Below are 21252 nucleotides of genomic sequence, written 5' to 3' on the forward strand. Positions count from 1 at the left end.
TGGTGTTAGGCTGGTTTAGTTGGTTAACCAGACTGGACAAGCTGGTGAGGCGGGTCTTGCTGGTTTGTCAGTATAGCTGGCCAGCTTGATATGGCTGGTCACCCAGTCAAGCTAAGCTGGTGTGTGCTGGTCAAGCTGATTGGCCAGCTGGCTGGCCGGACTGACCGGCAAAGCCCAGCTGGTAAGCTGGTCAAGCTGGTTAAGATGGTTTGATCTTTTATGTATAAACTCATTTATTGTTTTCCCCTCAAACCTATAACTGAGTGAATTCATAATGACCTATAGACCTGGTTTGTTCTGTTCTTTCTCTCAATAAAAGATTTTTTTTAAAAATTCAATTCATTTATTTTACTTTAAGTAAAATGTAATTGATCAATTTAAAATAATTATTTTAAATTAAATAAATAAATCAATATATCAATAATAAATTAAATAAATAAATTAAATAATAAATAAATTCATATAATCAAACAATTTAACAGTTTACTATAATTGAGGTGGCATATTCCATGTTCCATAGTTTACATGCAGGAACTGTGGTTTTGATTGACCAATGCAGTGGTATTATTTAACAAGGCAATTTACTGTGGCTGTGGCTCAGTGTGATGCATCATGGCTAAAAAAAAAAAAAAAAAAAAAAAAAAAAAAAAAAAAAAAATACAGTATATGAAACGCTAAAGGGCTTTTAATTTGAAGCGAGGGCTTTTAATTTGAATCTGATACAGGAAGTGGCATTCGGCCGACCAATAGTGTAATGCCATCACTCAGTCACGTGACATTCGGTCGCTCGATAGTGTAACTCGGGCTGGCCCCGCTGTTGCCAGGCAAAAATCATCTCTGTGTTCAGGACATGCGTAGTGCGACATCTAGTGACGACGGTTGGCGGGCTTCTATTTTATTCACCGACAGCAAATTCACCGCCACTAACTGCCGACTGCTACTGCGGTAAGTGGCCTAACTTTTATCTGCCTATAATGTGACGTTCTCTTAATAAACCGTCCTACACTTATAATATCAATGTATTGTTTTTCTAAAGAAGGTAAAATCACATTCAGAGTGACCTAGCGTTAGATATGACCCTCGAGAATTAAGGCAATTTACAGTTTACTAACGTTAACGTTAACGTTAATTTGAACTCAGCTGTGTTCAGTGAATGTTTTAGCTAACGTTAACTGTTAGCTAGTACAAATTAACCTAGCTGACATACTATAGCACTCGACTTTATGCAGCCTCTCCCAAAATCAAAGGCGGTAATGTTATATCCCCTGAAAAACAGCAAGTTGTCTTTCTTTGTTGTATGGACGAATACAACGAATGAGATACAACAAGTCAGCTAAATTTGTCAGTTTCAGAGGTGCTGGTAGGCAGATTACCTTTGGCCAGAGCTAGGCTAACTGTCTTCCCTGGTTTCTAGTCTTTATGCTAAGCTAAGCTAAGCTAACCAGCTGCTGGCTCCAGCAATACAATTAACGTACAGACATGAGAGTGGTATTATATTGATCTTCTCAACTAACTGGTGAATAAGCATATCTCCCCCAAATGTCAAACTATTCCCTTTATTGTGTTATTAAATGAATTTGAAGGACACAAACAAAAAAAAAAATTAAAAAGCAATTGTCTAATCAAGTTCAAATTTGAATGTAAGTTACAATTTACAGTTTTGGACCTGGGAACCATAGTTTAAATTCTAGACTAGGTAGACTTATCTGCATGATGGATGACTATACATACCGTTTTGCCATACCATTATATTTAACATGTGTCTGTCAGTTTCTGCGGGCCCACTGACAGCCAGACCCCTAGTGTGCCTTTTATGGAATGGATGGCACCACCTGCCCCATCTTACTTCAGCCAGATAGACGACTTTTGTCCCCATCCTCTTGGAAGGAGCCACTCTGCACCGCCATGGCACCAGAACAGTCTGACACAGAGAAGGTATCTTTACAACAGGTCTATATTTTTGTATATTATTGTTGTTTAGAGGCAGAATAATTAAATGAACAATCATGAAATGCTACTTTTTATAATGATTGATATGTGATCATATCTCTAGTAAAATTATTTCTATCAGGTTTAAACACTGTGTTTCATACTATGATTGTACACAGGCTGAGATATGTACAACTCTGAGCACCCTGTATGAGGTCATCAGCAGCAACAGCAGTCCTGCAGTAAGATTCATAACCAGCAGGTAAACTCTGCATATTCACAAAAACACATTTTTACAAACATGGCTGTTTATGTGGGTTTTTTGTTGTTTTTGGGTGTTACTATGTAAATACTAGACTCTTATATCTTAGTATTAAAATGTTCAGAGTCTCTCCAAATTTATTTCTCGGAACCCTAAAGAATATAGTTTATTATATTGTACTTTTTAGAACTTTCTATCATAGCGTACAGAATCTTGAATTTAAGAAAGCAAAGACAGTCTATAGATCTGTTGTGTTTAACTGGCTACATCCTAAAAAGATGGATTTTGGACTTTTAAAATCTCCAACCTCTAGGTGCTGCTTTATCCCAGTGCCCTGACTGGGAGTGCTGGCCAGTGTTTTGAAGTCATTGAAGAGAGAGGGGGGTCCTCTAGGGGAGAACCACCTCCACAGGTTGGCACCACTGTCGAATACCACTAGTGTATTTCATTGAATTAAAAATGTATATGTTTGTTTTGGAAAATAATTTCTTTGTACAGAAGCAAAAAGTATTTTAATAGTTAATTGGATAACTTGGTTTGGATCATTTCATGTGCATCAGCCTGGCTAGTCTGTGATCGCTTTATGCTAAAGGGACAAGAAGGGTTAAAAGAACAATGCTGGAAGATGCTCAACAATTACTAGTGTCCTTTCTTGAACCTGACATGTTGTCAGGTTCCAGCTTGATAGGTACTGCTCTAGGCCGACATAGATGTCTGATCCAGAGGCTCCTGACCTTTAATAAATAAAAGTAAATAAAATAAAATAAAGTAAAAAAGACTAGAAAACCTATTTCATGATAAAACTTTTACTCATTTCTAAAACATGTTTTGTTTTCATCTATTTCAGGTCATAGGGTGTCGTGTGTGGCCTCTTTGTCAAGGAGTTAGCTATGGCCATTTGGGGACAGCTACCCTGAAAACAAGGAGCCCAACCACCACCCCCTGACCCCGACAGAATTGAAGTCACTGAGAGGTATGTTTACTGATGAAAAATTTGGATTATCATTATAAGAATTATGTTCCATCAGTGGACCAATCGCATCATGAGTGACAGAGATAATTATGCATTGATCCCACATGTCTAAGCTTCATACTGATTTTTTTAAAATTCAAACTGAGATTACACATAATGTGCAGTAAACATTTCAGTGCAAGAGCTGCTCTAATAAACTGACAGCTGTTTTACATGTGCACAGAGTCACAGTGTTATAACAGAGGGACATGCAGAGGTTTTATTGTGAGCTGAGGCTGAATTCACGCTGTGTAATATTTGTTCGTTCAGAGAAATGTTCAGAGGATGAAAGTAGCCTTCTACCAGAACATCTCACTGTAATAAATCTTGAAGAGTCAGGGTAAGATTGCCAGTATTAGTAGGTCACTTCATAACATATCTGGCATTATCAATAAACACATCATTCACCTGAATGACTAACTCTTGAAGTATCCAGTATTGAGTTTTGGAAACATTAAGTCTTAAATCCAATCAAAGGTTGCAAATTATATTCGCTGTTTAAAGTTCCTCAAATTTCATAAAACTATATCAGCACATTCCCTTTCTCACTGTCTATAGGATGGTGAAGTAACAAAACACTAAAGTAGTGACTGTTATGAGCCACTGAAGAGCTTAGCCCGTTAGCAGGAAAGAGTGGATGAAAACTTCAACAACAAAAAGAGAGTATAACTTTTATTTATTTTGAAAAAGACAGAGGTCATATGACAAAAACAAGATGATGAGGAGTTAATACATCTGTACATCAACTGTACAAAGATTAACCATCTCTTATAATCATCTTCTACATGAAAAAGTTTTTGTTGACATTGTCAGAGAGGTGATAATTCTACTTTTTACATGAGGTTGTAGTGGATGGTGGTCGTCACACATCACACCTTTCCAACCTCACAGTAGTTGAATCCAACAATTCAACTATTTCTAGAACTTTTTTTAAGCTTTTTGGTGTCGCATGACAGTAAACTGAATTATTTGGGGATTTGGGACTGTTGATCAGACAAAACAAGACATTAAAATACATCAGCTTGGACTTTACTGAAAAATGGCATAAAGACATAGGCCATAAAGGCTGTTGCCAAGGGCGCCACGCTGTCTGATGGGCACTGGTCGGCCTCAAAGAAAAATAAACATACTGTGCGCAAGCCCGGACTTTTTGACCCTGAACTGCCCTGCATGCTGTGACAGCTAGGCATGATAGAAAAAGAGAGAGAGAGAGAATAGATGGCAGTTACACTTTGCATTTGGCAGCAAGTGCATTTAGTGTGGCTAAATGACTTAGCAGCAAATGGACAGTGGAAAAAAGAGGAAGAGTGGAGCAGAGAGAAAAAGAGAAAAAAGAAAGGTAAATAAACGTGCTAGCTAACATTTGCTACGTAGCTAACATAGCTAATGTTACCGATGCGTCATTATTGTCCCGTCAATGTTAAAGCAGCCAACATGGTAGAGCATAATACCCTACTAAAATACTAAATACTGAATTTCACCAGAATGGAGGAAATCAAGTCTTTGTAACTAAAAATTTTCCCAGAGGGGGACCCCCAGACCTCACGCTTAAAAAGTGGCCTGGCTGGAGCTATATTTCACACTATATTTCCCGGCGTGAATGATTTTCCCAGTCTGGCCCTGACTGTGTGCACTGAAAAACAGGGATGATGCATCACAGACCAAGTCTGTGAGGAGATGTCAAGAGGCAGATATTCACATTTTATATCATAATGTAAAGGTCCAAACCTTCAGGTGCACAAGGAAGAAAACGGAGATAAGAGGAGGAAAAGAAAGCCCAATATAGAGGTATGTTGTCTTATGTTAGCAATAAAATGCCGTTTTGTGTGTAGATGTTTCATTTGTAGCAGCTAGCTAGCGAAGTAGCAATAAAGCTAATGCTAGACAATGATGCTACGATAGCTGCTGGACTCAGATAACGTTACAGAATGAAGGATATGAATCTGAATGGCAAGTCAGTAGCAGCTGTCTGGATAACTGCTCCTTCCTATAACGCAAGGCATTGTGCTGAAATTTCAGACCAATGTCAGTGATAATGACTAACACTATATCCATAAAAACGTAGATTTCTGCACTTGGTTGCACTAGCTATGTGTCAGCTTGTATGATCCACTTGGTATTGTAGCACATTGTAGTAAGCTAGATCAATATTGAAATATCATATCAATAAATTAAGTCTATACTGGATTACTGTGTTGTAAAATGGCAGCAGTTAATGAAAAAATTACGCTGTGTGGCAGAAAAACCGCTGTTTTGCGATCAGTGAGTTCTGTGACATGTTATGATTGACACCTACCCTCAGAGACGTGTGTAAATATTTAGTTATGTTGTAACTTATCTCTGTGGTGCAAGATTTTATTTTAGTGATGCATAAATCACAACTTAGTAATAATTTATGTTATAACTAAGTTTGAACTTAAACACAGCTGTTGCAACAGGCTGCAGCACTTATTTGTCGTTAGCTACATGTGTTTGTCGTTAGCTACATGTGTTTGCTTGTAACAGGCTAATATCTACTCTATAATTATCCAGATGCTCTCAGGAAACATCTGCAGAAGCCTCCAGCCGCTGGAGAAGTTACATCTGATCTCCCATCTACACCAAACTCTGAAGCAGGTATGTTCAGCCAGTTATTTGTGGTCGCTGTGTAATTGATAATACACTGTAATGTTGTCATTATTATTATTATTATTATTATTATTGACTGTTACAGTTATGCCTTGTTACTAATTAAATGTAGGTCTTAGTCAAATTAAATATAGTTTATTTGTACAGTGCTACTTTATATGCAGTAGAATGAGACAAAGGACTTAGTGCAGTGGTGTAACAGTCTGGATGTTCTGTATGTTTAAACACAGCTGCAGGTCAAAAACATCTAACATCATATCAAACACTGCAGCAGATGAGCTCTGTTAATTGTATGTTACAGCTGCAGTTATGTAACTAATGTTAATATGGACAAATCCAGACACATTTCTGCTATAATTCTGTCAAATATTCACAATCAGTTATGAACGTACATCCTGTACATCTGAGTCAAAAATGAAACTGGGTTTTCAAGCACCAAAAAACTATCCTACAACTTAAAATTTCTTCTTTGTTCAGGACATTAGAGTGTATATTGTTTAACTTAATATTATTTAACTTAAATTAATTTTTTTTTTTTTTCAAAAAATGGTAATCAACCTACATTTTTACTCTGATTTCTTAACAACGTCCCCTAAAATGTCATTCAGTGTAGTAAAATTGATAATACAAAAAAATCTTGTATGGCACAAGAAAATGGATGTGTATGGTTTATTAAAGTACTATATTTAAGCACTTCATTGAAACTCAAAAAAAAACCCAAAGTGAAATCTGTTTAAAATACAATATTATTTAGTTTGATTATATATTTTTGCATATATTTTAATAAACAAAATTCATTAGCATATTGCTTGATTTTTGTATTAGTATATGCATTACACTGAATGACCACAACTTCTTACACTGAATGACGCTTTGTTAAAAAACCAATGTAAAATTCTACCATCAGTGCCACTATTGTTGTAATATTATCATCATTAGACTACACTATTCAGAATCCTGAATAAATGACATTTTATTTTACAATTTTATTGAACAATGAATGTGTGGTAAAATGCTGTTATCAGAACAATTGGCATAAGATAGCACTTTATGTTGCTTAGTGTAATAAAACATGTTGAAAAAGTTAGAGACTTAAATCAAGAATGTTTAGAGGTATAAATTATTGCACAGAAAATAAAATGTTGATTCAGTAAATCTCTTTCAATGTGCATAACAGGTAGGCAAACAATGCCTTAATAAATTTCAAACGTATATGGCTACTCAAAATACTTAATCATATTTTACAGGCAAACACTAAGCCACCTATATCAAACAATGATCTTGACCTACAAAGTTAATTACAGTTATCTAAAAGAATACATGTGTTTAGATTTGTATTTTCATTGTACCACAGGATGAAAAGATGAAAATATCTAATATTTATTATTTTATTTTTTTTATAAATAGGTCTTCAGGGGTCCTTTTGATGATGTCACAGATTGTCACATGACTATCAGTTTGTGATATGATTTCAAAATGGCTTCTTGATCTCATTACACTGAATGACCTCAAATGAACCGAATATTTGAGACAAAAGTCCCCTGATGATTTTAATATCAAAACAATATGCAAAATCCTTTTAATACAACAATAATGGCATTCATAAAAATATGCCTAGAAAGTGAAAGTGTACTTTTATTTAGAATTTTATATATTTAGTTAAAAATGTAGTAGTGATATTGAAGTTGGGACCATTACACTGATTGACAATTTTGCACTTCATGACATTATTTCATACATATATTTCCACTTCATTTTCTTCAAATATAAGTGAAATGATAAAGTAGACAATATAGTTTAACTTAATATGTTATAAATGTATTTACTTCTCTTTTTTGTTAATTTAATGTATCCGGAATGTAATTTAATGTAATGTAACCAAAAAAAAGGCTCGTCTGGTCTTTGACCCATCTGGAATGTTTTGTCTATTTGTCCACAAATGGATGCTGGGGAATCTATTTTTATCATATTAGTACTTTGGCCAAAACTTCATTTTTCATTTTCTAACCCTTAACAATGACAGAAAGCCATTTTCATTTTCAGTCATTAATTCATTCATTTTCTTCATTCATTTTTAGGCAGTATCGCCACCTACTGGATCTTTTTTTTTTTTTTTTTTAATTCAAATGAGCTACAACTACACTGAACTATGGGTCCATTTAAGAAAGTTTCAAGTCAAATACCAATATGATCTATTATTAAATGGTTTCTTACATATTTGCATTGTCATGGTGACACTAGTGCAATAAAATATATTGAATCATAAATATCATTTCTATATTAAGAACAGGAACATAGCTAACTTAAATACTAATCATTGTTAGACTGTTAGTTCTCTACAGGACACATTAAAGCTAAAATAACTTATTCCCATCAAAAATAATTTAAACCTGGAAACTTGACCTTTTTTCACTCATGTAATTGAACAGTTCTGGTCAACCGTTATCTATAATTTATGCTCCAGATGTGTTTATTGCCTGATGTGTTGTAATTTATGAATCATTGTGTGTTCTTACTAAAGGATTAATAACTATATTTGCTTGTATGTTTAGATTTGCCTGCAGGTGAAGGAACAACAAGCACAACATTCACTGCTACTCTACAGCCTGCAGACACCATCAACTGGAACAGATCCTGAAGTATGTGAGTCCATCAAGGCAGCAGCTATAGATCCTGTCTGATATGATGAGGACGGAGTTAGTCAGCAGAGATCATATCAGGTAAAATAAGACTCTACATTTCCACAATGACAGGATGGGAGAAGTTCCCATCACCACCACTTTTACAGAAAATTAGTGAATAGAGAGAAAATCAAGAGAAGCTGGGTGGTATATTCCAAGAAAAAAAGTCTTTACTGCTTCTGCTGCAAGCTGTTCTCACAAACTAATCAGTAATGGACTTAATGACTGGAAAAATTGCAGTGAAATACTCAAAACCCATGAGAACAGTACAGTACATTCTGGGTACATGACATCTATCCAGTGTAATCTATAAATAACCAAGTGCCAGTGTCTTGGATGTTACTAACAGGTAGTTGGTAATACAGTCATGTATGATGCTGTTGATCAGCTTTTCGTGAAATTTGGGTGTTGCACATTCTTAAGTGCTTCAGGAAGTAATAATTCATTTAAGTTTTACACACACACACACACACACACACACGAATGAATGGGTGTATGAACATCTTGGCGGTGCAAATACTGTGATTTATGATAATATTGTCTATACCAGACAATAACTGTTGGTTAACTCTTATGTCCCAGTTAAGCCACTTATAACAAGTTCATGAAATTTAATTTACAAACTGGTTTTGATGCACAAACCTGCATGTTTTGAGATTCTAGGCTCTGGGAATGGCAGTGTTGGTCCACTACTGTGATCCAGGATAAAATAACTCAAAAACTAACAGATGGATGTGTCACCGTGATATTCTGGACAGACATTTGTGGCTCTTGATGATCCTCTGACTCTTTATCTTGCACCATCATGAGGTTCACATTTATAGATTCAATTGAAATGTCACAAGAGCTATTGCATGAATTAGCACAAAATTTGGTACACAAATTAAGATGAATTGTAATAACTTTGTTGAGCCCTTAACTTTTCATTGAATACTTTAGTTTTTGGACCATATTCCCATTAGCTCAGCTGTGTTTTGCTAAATGTTAGCACACTAACAGGCTAAACTAAGACAGTAAACATATTTGATGATGTACCAGATGACAGAGGAAAGTCATAAACAGCTCGATTAGTCCATACTGTGACATTTTGTCTACATGGCTGATGATGCCTCTGAAATCTATCTGTCAGCTCTAAAATGTCTTTTTTGTCAGTAAAAAGTATGATAGAGATTATCCCTGTACAACAAACAATCCCAAAACAAATACCTATAAAACAGAAGTCTATTTAGAAGAAGTTTATTTATTTATTTAGTGATTTTACAGGGACAATACAAATTAAAATAATGTAATATATATATATATATCTATATGGCATCATCAGATGCAAGATCCAGAAAAATGTACTTTTGACATGTGCAGTGCATGCAGACTATTTATTAAGTGAACCATGTAAATATCACTTTTAAGTTAGCAAAAGCAAGCACAGTATACTTCACACTTTATAGTAACTAAGAGATAATAAACATAAGAAAATATAAAATTCTAAAAATATATATATAAATGTTAAATGAGGTTATTGCTATATAATTGATCTTCATGGAAACAGGACTCATCCCTCCAGTGTGAGATAGTCAGAAGCTCTTTTCTTTGCTTCAGCTTGAGCTGTAAGAAGAGCAGAGAGGACGTAGTCTTTTTAATTTCATTGTATGTATTTTAATTTAATTCCACATAAGCGGCATCAGACAGTTCATCTTTTCATTAATGTTGTGTCATTTTTTTTAAGTCACCTGTCAGTAATCTTGATAAGTTGTCACCTGCATGTACCATGTCTACCCTTAGCTTTGCATTCTTTCACTTCCTTTTTTAATTTTAATTTTTATTATTGAATCACAAAAATACAGACATAAAAACAAAAAACACAGAATTCTGACAATGAATTAACAAACAAGTGAGTCCTACCCTCTCAAACCCTCCTAAGGCAATTTACAAATCTGAACCAACCCTTTCTCCCTCAATCAATATCAGTCATAAATGTTATTACTATCCTTCAGTTCTCACTGTACTTACATCTTACAGCACAGGTAACATGCAGTGCTAATACTGTAGAGCAGCACTGACATAAAAAGATGAAAACAATCATTAACTTGATTCAAAAAAGAGAAAAAAATAAAAATGGTGGTCATGGATTGATTTCTATAGTGATATTAAATACTTTTCACTGGCGTCCATGTTACAGTGTATTCTGTCAGCGTATTATTTTGCAGTCTAAAGGCTAGTCTTGTTGTTGCTGTGTTAGGAGTAAAGGGGGCGGGGTTTATAGTTCCTCTTTCTTCCTTTCCCTTTCCTAAACTGGACTGGTTTTCATTGAGAAGATAACAAGGGGGTGTGGTTAAGCTGCGGGTTGATAAAAGGACGTCACGGTGAGGTGCGCGCGCAGCCACTGGAGTAACGTGATGAGGCTCAGCTGGGAAAGCGCGAACATTGAAAGTGAAACGAGTTGAGTTAAAGCCCAGAGAGACGTCCTTTTTAGAAGCGTTCGAGACCTTACAGCTGCACACCTTTCCTGCGGCCGGACCCTTGAGTAAAACCAGTCTTGTTCTTCGGGGACCCATCCCCCAACCACCAAAAACTGAACTGAACCGCCAGAAGGAGCTCGCGGCTCACGAGAGCAACGCCCAGCGCCGCCGAATCGGAGGGACTTGAAATGCTAGTCGGCGTGGAAACCCGATAAGGTAACCCACCTCCAGACTGTCTATCTCTAACATTGGAAACCAGTCCGTCTTCCTCTGTGTTCTTCCACGTTTCCTCCTTTTCTACACCCTCCAGGTTAGGACTAGTATTGGTTCTTAATACTGAAGCCCCTAGACTTGACTAGTCCGTAACAGCTGTGACAACCAGCTCTATTGCTGCTAGCCTCACCTCATTAGCCACAACCAGGTCACCACTTGCCAAACTCATGTGACTCGCCCCCTCCAAAAAGAAAACAAGCGTGCCAGTATTGTTTAAACTGTAGCGTAAAAGAAAAGGAGAGATTTCTTGCCAAAGAGCAACAATAACAATGTTTGTAAAGTCTAGTGACTGTTCAGTGGGAAACACAGCTCTTGATTTTAGGTCCTAAGACTTGAAGTCACAATTATAAGTTCTGAAATGTTTGATTTTAAAATGACAACTTGAACATAAAACTGACAAACCAATCTGATAGTATCTTTGAGTTAATGACAACAGATACATTGATTTAATTAAGCTGATAATATGAGTTACAGAGTGCTGAGTTTTAGCACCAGTATGTTGACATTCAGTCTTTGCAGCGTCTGACCTCTGACCCCCTGTGGAAGAGGCCGACAGAAAACATCATCAATAAAGGGATCAATATATTCTGTTATTTTAAGGGTTTTCTGAGGTGTTCTTACCTCAAGCCCACCTTCGGTAAATGAGTACACACATAATGAGGATGACATTGTAGAGGATGAACAGCAGGATGGTGCACAACAGGCGCAGAGACTTAAGAGGAGCAGGAGGAGTGGTAGGGACACTTGTAGGCTGAGCTCCAGCTGTGAGGAAGAAAAGTGTGTGATCAACAATTAGGCTCAATTTAAGGAAATTTCCCAAAAAGTCAGCCAAGGAAAAGAAATCTCTCCATTAATTAATTCCAAATTAGTGCCATAAGAATATTCTCAACAGTCTTCCAACTCTAATTTATTATACTATAAGGTCTGTAGTGGTAGGTGGCAGTAATGGTAGGCTTAAACATAGAAATTTCATATTTTCTGTTCTGTGAATTTGCACACACAATGATTCTATTGAGGACAGAAATTAAGTAATACAAGGGTATGAATTTATAAATTGGTTCACAAAAAATATTAGTTTAGGGCAAGACCATAGTCATGATTTTAGAAATAATGAGGTCATGAGTCCCCCATCATTCATATTTCATTTATTCGGTTAAAGGACAATTTTCTATATTTTTTTTATTGCCAACAAATCTCATGTTTGGACCCAAACCAACAATGAACTAATGTACTAACAAGTATTGTGTGTGTATCCAAAGCCTGATATATCTTATTCCTCTGTGCCGTAGATCTCCGTTGTTGTCCAAAAACTATTAAAAACACGTCAATGAGCCACATCACTGCACTTTGTACTGAAGTTTGTTGAGAAATGTATAATGTATCACAAAGTCAAGAGGTTGTGTTATGTAGCACAACAGGCTAGTGTAGCTCTTTAAACTGAACCACGTTGCCGCAGATGCTCCGTGGCGTCTGCCTTACACAAAACTACTCTATGGAAACTGAAAGCATGATCACTGTTATTAGTCTTTGGTGCCGTTTCTAAACAAACTAATGTGATTGAACTCTTTATAATGAAGGAACATGTCACCCAGATCAGCAGCGTGGCTGACTGACGTGTTTTTAATAGTTTTTGGATAACAACGTCACTGAGGAATAAGACATATCAGACTTTGGATGGACACACAGTATTGCAGAGATCAGTTCATTGTTGGTTTGGCTCTATACATGAGATTTGATGACACTAAGAAAAATATTAAAAAATCACCAACCGCATCCTTCAACAGTTCCATTTTATATTCTGTACATTAGAGAAGACAAGAGACAGATTCTAACTTCTTCTGTAGCAAAACATTTTCTAGAACACAGCCACACAACTTCTAGTCTACACTTCCAAGCCACTGAGAAAGTACATTGCAATAAGTGGGGCGGCAATCTGGATCTATTGCTTTTGAAACGTGAAGTATTTTGGATACATAAATTAAACAGTTTCTCCACATGGACTGAATGAAGAGCTAGACTTGTGTTTCCTTACGAGCTAAGTTTAACTGTTATTATTTAGTTTTAATACAATTTGTTGGAAATTATATTGGAATTTGGTTCTTCGGTTTGTTCTTTTGGCTGGATTGATGCATTTTAATTTAACCACAAGATGGTGCCATAATGTGTAAAACAAACACATCCTATAAGCTGCCTTATGGAAATCTATAAAAAGTGGTTTTCAACCCGGTATTCATGTTTGGCCCCTGATGAAGGCGTAAGTTGAAACATTGGACTTTGATTCAGCACAATGCTATTCAAATTAGAAGTTGATGAAACAAACAAGTCTGTGTATGGTCCTCCTCCTTCAACCTGTACATTTGATTTCCCAACATTAAGGTCTAAATGGTGTTTTAAAGCCTTAAACACCAGGCAGGAATAAGGTTTGGTGGGAAAATACTGAATACTTTATCTGTTGATCTACAGTAAATTAAGTCTAATTCATTGAGACAAAAACACTGGGAGAAACCTTAAAAAGAAAGATATGATCGGTTTTTGAATATGTAATTTAGAGTTTATAGACCCCAAATTTCAAGAAAAAATACCACAGACATAATGTCATTGTCCTCAGTGGAAGCTACAACTCTGGTTTGGAGGTTTTAGTCTAATTAGCTTGAAGTACTATAGTGTTTTAGCTCCACACAGTGGGTTTAAACTCATCCAATGACATTATTTCAGCTTCCAAAGCAGCTAAATGCTGCCACTACAGCTGACCTCCTCCTATCACACACTCTAGTGTCTACAGGAAGCAGAAGATCATTGTCACCTCTCACTGCCAGCCAGCTCTGTGATGACCCTCCTTTTGTGGGGTGTTCACACTCGTAAAGGCCTTCATTAGACCTGGAAACGGCTCGGAGGGTCATCTTTCCTGCAGGCTGAGACCCGATGAAAACCCCATTTTTGTAGAATGAAGCAGAGAAATTTGATGTAGATTTAATTTCATCTTCTTCCTTGTAGGAACACAGAAGTGTCACATCGTCTCCTTCTGTCACAGGAAGTCCAGGGCTCTCCAGGATCACAACACCATCTGAAATATAGGAGAATAAACACCAGTATAAATTTCCATAATTGATGTATTTGATTCATGACTAATAGAGTTTACATTTAGTATTACCAGTAACAGTGATGTTGACGGTGTTGCTGCACTCCCCCCGCTGGGACTCACACCAGTACAATCCAGTGTCTGACTCGTAGGCATTCTCAATGATGCAGGAGGATTTAGTTGAGATTCCCCAGCCATACGTGCATTGCTGAGATGTCAGTTTCGAAGTGTTTCTCCTCACTATCCAGCCGCTGGAGTTTGCTGGTGCCTCACAGCTCAGAGAGATTTGGTCATACTGAAAAAACTGAGATCTGTTGGGACTGATGCTCAGTGTGGCTGCTGGGGGTTCAAAAGGGAAATAATTATGAATGTATTTAAATTTTCTTCTGTATACATAATTGATGATATGTGTTAAATACAGTCTGCTTGCTGCAGTTATATTGTTGTTGAGTGGTAACAGTTAAAGCTGCATGAATCAACTTATTTTAATAAATTCGTGTATCATGAAAATGATCCTGTTAAAGGTTAATGAATGATTTTACTAGTTTAACGAGACATAAAGGCAGAAATTTTTTTTCAACAACATGTGATATTACATCACAGAAGGGAGTCACTCTCCTCGTCCCAGCTGCAGTACACTGAGCAGTGCTAGGTACTAATAAGCCTGAGCGGTCGTTATCTAGTGATTTTTTTGTTTGTTTGTTTTTTCGCTAGTTTTGCATTTCATCATTTTTCATCATCATGAATAATTTTGTTTGTGCAGGCTGCACAAATTCCAGCCTGTCAGGACCTGAAGTCCACCTTCCTCGCAGGAACAGCAACAGCTAGCTTTCATGCAGTTGAAGAGACAGACTTCACTGCTGCCTATGTGACTGTGACTCATTTTAGACAGGAGGGTTATGTTATTTGCGATATGATGAAGTTCAGCATGGAATGTCAAAGCCAGGACCGTGTGAGGCTGTTAGCTGGTGCGGTTTCTCTGGTAAACAAAGCTGCTTCATCAGTTCTGCCTTCAGCAGCAGTGCTGACTAGAGGGATTCAACAAAGAGATGAACTGTTCTGGTAAGTCCTTGTTCCAATGTTTTTAACTTCGAGATCAGTCAACATGCTAGCTTGAATTGAAAAGTAACATCTGATGTGTGTTAATTCTTGTGAGGCAGCGAAACTAACCTGTAAAACCACCAGCCAATGAGGGATAATGCTAATGTTAGTTAACTAACATTGTTAGCATCCTATTTTGTAAACGCGGTTACCGTCTGACGCGGCATGACATTAGTTATTAACTTATCTAACGCAGGATCTTGTGTCTAGTTACATAGCTTGGTGACTTTCTGTTTGTTAAGCTAGAACATTTGTAATTGTTTATTCTCATGTGGTGTTATGTTAATGTGATATAAGATTTTTATAAGGATTGACCTTCACCATATTTTCCTGCATAATAGCATATATATGACATTAATGTAAAATAAGAGTTACTCTCAAAAAGGACAGACGCATATTTGCAGTTTCAAGCTTTCTGTGTAACTTTGAAACCATCTCAGGAGCAAGTAGAGATGTCAGGAAACAGCTAATAAATAGCAGGTGAGCCAGCTGATTGTTCAGCAGCATCTGATAATGTCTCAACATCATGTAAAAGCCTTCAGTTCCTTTTCCCAACATCTTTAACTTGTGTTGAGTCCAGAATGAACAAACCATTCCTTTAATGCCTGGCATGTTGGTAAAAATTGTATTCTGATGTTTGTAGTTTAGTTTAAGTTGGCTGTTTTTTATGTCTAACATTTTCTTTTCAACATATTGTTTCTGTTCTCAAACAGGTCCAGGGAGGCTTTGGATGCAGGCATGAAGGAGAGGGAGTGGAGAACCTGAGGCTGTGGAGGCCAGCCGTCATCAACCAGTTAGCAGTTTCAGTCAGTCAACACTAAATGTGATCTAAATATTTTTATCTCCCCCAGCATATGCATCAGCACTGATGGAGTCTCTGAGGGAGAACTACTCCATGTCACCAAAGAGTACACACAAGAGTGCACTGGAGTCCCTCTGCAGATCCTGCTAGCAGATCACTAAACACAAGGCAGTCAGCCTGTAACCTGCACAGCCTTGATGGTTTAACACAAGACTTTAGTGTGGAATCCAACACAGCTGTTGGGGATCTTCATTTACAGTTTGACATTATCATTATTATTATTATTATTGTTATTATAGATTTTTTTTACAATTCATATTTACCAAGAGGTTACATTTTTAGTTTCAGACTGACTCATTTCCTTTGCTGTTTATATTTATGTCCTGGTGTGGGTTTTGACTGTTTCAGTGGAACTACTTAGTTCCCTTGAAACTGTCTGTTCTTAAATAATGCTCTGAGTAAAATGAGTGACCATAGCAACAGGGGCACAATGAGAGCCTTTACAATTTATTGCAACACGTTAACAAGCTAGTATCTAATTACAACAATGAGTGACTTCAACATTTCTTTTAACTTATTTGGAGACTATGACAACTTTGGTGACTGGGATGCAGCTGAAGAAAGAGAAATTGAGAAGAAAAAGGAGAAACAGCACAAGGAGTTAACACTTAAAGAGGAGAATTAAATCAAAAAGAAGATCAAAAGGATGAGATCAACACAAAGAAAACAACACTGAGAGACTTCCTTGCACAGAAACTAATGGACCCCAACTTTGAAAACTATGAGTTTTCAATCATATATGTCCAAATGTCCATCAGATGCCAAATCTTTCTACCTCCACCGGAAGCGTGCCGTAACCTCTAACGTGGTGCAGGCAGGAGCAGATGTCCATTACCTCAGGAACATGATGAAAAAGATCAGCAAAGAGATGATTATACTTAATGTCTATTGGCTAATAAAGACATGACACTAAATAATATTTTGTCCTTCCATCCCCAAAATATAATTAATATCCTTATTATTCTTCCTTTCAGGTGGGTCTTTTGCGAGTCTACACAAACCACAGCCTGCCAAGCACCATTTCCGTTGCATACGAACCTAATGAGATGGTAATGATAGTGGTATGATAATCTCTTCTTACTCAAACCCTGCGGTATTACCAGAGAAACAAAGTTATGGCTTGTGAAAAACTTGAGATTTTGATTGCAAAATGCATGAAAACATAAATTAATGGTGTTCATTTTTTTTCTTTGGTAAGTGACCATTGGGATAAGGCCCGACAAGGATTAATGGACATTAATTCCTGATTTCAACACTTTGTTGGTTGGACAACGTGAACAACACATGGAACAACCTTAGCATTCAAGGCTGCAGAACGTACGCCCTTTTATCGACATGTGTGATGAGCTAATATCAACTCGTCAGCAGGGTAGAACACGAATTCTTCAGACCAAGATGAAGTTTTGGACCTTTGAACACATTTAACATTCAACATCATAACAGGATATGAATGACAGAAAATCACAAAAAGCATGATATGTCCCCTATAAGATTCAGTTTAAATGCCTGTGAAACTGACAGCACCTGTCAGCCTCTTTTTTTATTTAAGATTATTATTTTGGTTGTACAGCACATTAATGGTGTCGAAAGATTGCTCAGTCTCAGAACTCAGAGCAGCAGGCATTCAATTTAAATCTAAATTTAGTTGTAACTGCTGTAAGATTTTCTCAACCAGATACCTATGTGTCATCAGTACACATTGCTCGAGTTTGTTTCATCAATTATGTTACAACAACGTGTAAATGGAGAAAATCATCAAGGACTTTAGGCCAAAGGTTAGACAGATCCTGGTTGATATATGAGATTCAGAAAAGAAGAATTCAATGAAAAAGATACAGAGAGTAATCTGCTCAAGTGGTTGGTAGATGAGTGGAGAAAAAGAAAGAACAGGAGAGAAATATTTTTTAAAAGTAAAATCTCTTACAGAGCATCAGGCAGAGTGATGTGATCTCCATCTTCTGTTAGTGGGGTCTGTCTTCCTCTAAGTCTGCGTTTCACACTGCAGTCAACCACATCCTTATCTGACAGGAAATCATCAAAGCCAGAGCCAAAATAGAAAACAACATAAAAAAACACTAATGATCTGCAACGGAGTTCATACATTTAATTCATTTAGCAAACTTTCTTGAGCTCAGTCTTCAGAACCTTTAAAAAGAAATCAACCCAGGCTGTAGACAGATGTCAGCATTTTATAAATTATAAAAAACATTCTTTAGAAAGTTATGACTTCATTCTGTGCTGTCAGTTAATGTCACTAAATCTCCTAAGGACAGTTTGCTGATGATCTTTTACAGATTTTAATCAAATCGATTCTACTTACTGTTGTAAGTGAGACCCACATGACAGTCAACCTCATCATGAATAGACCACTGTCTTCACCAGAAACCACACAGTCAAACCTGTTGTCAGCCACAAGGCAGGTTATCTGTACGTCATATTCAAGTAAAACAGGATGTAAATATAACACATGAACAATTTTTGTTTTTTGAAAGCACAGACAAGTGATGTTGTCCTGCTGATTACTGCCAATAGGGGCACCAGATTAGAAATCTCTCCACAACAACACTAACAGACAATGATGTGAACCTGGAGCAGCAACAGGAACCACATCTTTTCACTTCTTTATTTGATTGCTAAGTCTGCATGGTGTCCACCCACCATCAGACTGCTTCTCTGTTTTAACACTTTGTATTATATGTCCATCTTAACTCAGTTACACCTCAATAATGTGATTAATTTAGTAAATGAATCAGTATTGTATTACAGCATTGCTTTAAGAGAAGCTAGATATAATCCAAGTGTTTTCTTGTCCTACCTGTCATTTTGAAAGGCAACAGTAGGCTGTCAGTGGCAGTCCTGGCTGTTTTGGTGCCCTATACTATAGGTGAATTTTCATCCCATCATTATTAGAGATATGTATTGTTTGAATCTTAACTACAGCCTACTACTACTATTATGAAAGCTGCTTATTGGTCTCTTACTTTATCAATACTCTTATAAGTTCAGGACAAGATTATATTTTATTTATATGTATGCTGTCTCAGCCAGAAAGTCGAAAAAGAATTTGCTCCATTTTAAGACACATAGCTGATACATACAGTCAGTTTAGTTTTAGCTTGTTCATAAAAGTTTGCCATTATGGTTGTTTAAAACATGGCACAACCTTAAAGGACGTGTTCACAGTCAGGTGTCCATATGAACAGTGAAATATATTATTTTCATTCCTCCTGTTACATACTGGCTACTAAAAGATACAAATGTGCTTTCAATGTAAGTGATGGGGACAAAAATCCACTGTCCATACAGTCATTTAAAAGTTGATGTGAAGCTTATATGAGGCTTCAGCAGTCTGAGTTAGTCATATCAAGTGGATATCTGACATATTCACAGTCTTTTTAGCATTCAATTCCCTCTTTGTGTTTCTTCGGACAGTGTTTCCCTGTTGAGCTGCGGTGGAAGTATAATAACAAAAAGAGGAACTTTGGCACTAAAAAGACTAATGTTGAAAGATATCTATTTGATTTCACTCATTTGGATGACTGTAGCTTCAAATAAACATTTAATACATTTTTGCATAGATGGAGGACTGTGGCAAAAGCATGCCTGCAGCTCCAGCTTTGACTCACTGGTCTATCTCCTCAGTTTTATACCACAGGCTTTGCAGATTTTAATTTCTGCCCATAACCAGACAGTGGTCAGAGAGTCCCAAAAAGCTGCACAGGGAACAGAACAATATGTGTCCTTTAATGTGGTCTAGCAGTGGTCCGTTGTGTTTTTATCCCTGGTGGCACACTTGATATGCTGTCTGCAAAATCCCCAAGGGAAGAAGGGAGTCTTTTACACCCCAAGCTGGATATCTGGTCAGCCAGGTGTTATAAGGTCTCACTAACACAGGCCTACCACAGGATGTAAACACCGACCAGAATAAAAGAGGATTATGTAAAATGTAAAAGCAGATTCCACCTCCCCTCGTTCTAGGAGAGGTGGAATCTCACATCACTATTAAACTGTTAAAAACCTGTAATGCCCAAAGACGTTTATCCCACTTGAGAGGACGTCTCTTTAGGACGTCTGCTCTCAACTAAAGCTCCCATTGAAGACAAAATGAAACATTTTTATATAAAAAATAAAAAACTTCACATGCATAGATGTAGATGTATTTTAAGGGTTTCTGAAGTTAGGTCCTTTTATTTGACGTGGAAAAGACAACACCCTGTGACCGTCTGCTCAAAACAGTTTTTCAATCACAATTAGGATCTGATATTCATTAAAGGGAGAAACATAAACATGCATATCTGTATTGCAAACATGTGCACATGTCTGCTGAAAAGCAATTTCACTTGAATTTCATGATTTCAGTTTAATTTTTATTATTTCATGGTCACATTTTTGTTTTTCAGTACTGGAGGTTAGAATATAACAGCAAATCATCAGCCTCTACATTCATCTGTAATACTGGACATAGATTATTCTAACATAAACATGCAAACATGATAGTCTTGTTTATCCATGTATATATTATGATGTTCATCAACTGCCTGACAAGGGCTGTTCTTTGCTCCTCCACTCTTTAAGGTTCCCCCTCCTCCCTCCCCCCACCCTGGACAGTACACACGTAAGACAAGCCAAAAAAGGGATCGAAAATTTAAATGATTTCAGTTTGATTTCATGTTGCTGTTCTTGTCATCAGGGCCACTTTTGGCCGTAGTGGGGCACTTTATACTTAATACTCATATACTCATATTTGATGATGCTGATGCAGAAACGTAATCATCATTTTAGTCCAAAATGTTGATTTACAACAAGAATAAGAAAGATATTTGGCATTATGAAATCACACAGTCATTGGGATATTATGCAGTCAATGTGCTGTGTCATCCATATTGCAAAATTGTAGTCCCTCAGTTTTCATCAGCATCGAAGGAACAAACAGAAGTCTCCGTGAAAGGTTTAATAAGGTTAATGAAAG

The 21252-nt window shown here is 36.8% G+C and overlaps 1 protein-coding gene and 2 long non-coding RNA genes across 7 annotated transcripts; 2 read left to right on the forward strand and 1 right to left on the reverse strand.

Annotated features, from left to right (window-relative positions):
- Positions 1-699: 699 nt before the first annotated feature.
- On the forward strand, positions 700-8453 carry LOC122974297. Its single transcript, XR_006400293.1, has 8 exons — positions 700-945; positions 1771-1935; positions 2109-2191; positions 2505-2603; positions 3039-3164; positions 4924-4991; positions 5736-5819; positions 8384-8453. It is a non-coding gene; the product is annotated as an uncharacterized LOC122974297 (long non-coding RNA).
- A 1040-nt stretch (positions 8454-9493) lies between these two features.
- LOC122974238 (low affinity immunoglobulin gamma Fc region receptor II-b-like) lies at positions 9494-19591 on the reverse strand. Of its 3 annotated transcripts, none has more exons than XM_044342238.1 (6): positions 18604-19591; positions 18208-18304; positions 14393-14659; positions 14045-14305; positions 9556-12003; positions 9494-9504 (listed from the first exon to the last, which is right to left on the reverse strand). In XM_044342238.1, exons 2-5 carry the CDS (start codon positions 18236-18238, stop codon positions 11864-11866), a joined length of 699 nt encoding a protein of 232 aa, XP_044198173.1. In that variant the 5' UTR covers positions 18239-18304; positions 18604-19591; the 3' UTR covers positions 9494-9504; positions 9556-11863. The 3 variants fall into 3 exon arrangements, with proteins under 3 accessions (XP_044198173.1, XP_044198172.1, XP_044198175.1); XM_044342237.1 differs by having other exon boundaries at positions 9556-10114; positions 11863-12003; positions 18208-19591; XM_044342240.1 differs by having other exon boundaries at positions 14393-14656; positions 18208-19591.
- Positions 14651-17801, forward strand: LOC122974313. Of its 3 annotated transcripts, none has more exons than XR_006400315.1 (3): positions 14651-16227; positions 16273-17344; positions 17482-17801. It is a non-coding gene; the product is annotated as an uncharacterized LOC122974313 (long non-coding RNA). The 3 variants fall into 3 exon arrangements; XR_006400316.1 differs by having other exon boundaries at positions 16273-17332; XR_006400314.1 differs by having other exon boundaries at positions 16273-17801.
- Positions 19592-21252: the final 1661 nt, after the last annotated feature.

Source organism: Thunnus albacares, chromosome 22 (assembly GCF_914725855.1).
Source record: "Thunnus albacares chromosome 22, fThuAlb1.1, whole genome shotgun sequence".
In the NCBI taxonomy this organism is placed as follows: domain Eukaryota; kingdom Metazoa; phylum Chordata; class Actinopteri; order Scombriformes; family Scombridae; genus Thunnus; species Thunnus albacares.

Bases quoted from the DNA above. Each gene is read 5' to 3' on its own strand.
- LOC122974238 (XM_044342238.1), bottom strand. From the start codon at position 18,238: ATGGAGATCACATCACTCTGCCTGATGCTCT. The intron at 14,660-18,207 runs GTAAGAGATTTT...TTGAACCCCCAG, and splicing joins ATCACTCTGCCTGATGCTCT to CAGCCACACTGAGCATCAGT. The intron at 14,306-14,392 runs GTAATACTAAAT...CCTATATTTCAG, and splicing joins CGTCAACATCACTGTTACTG to ATGGTGTTGTGATCCTGGAG.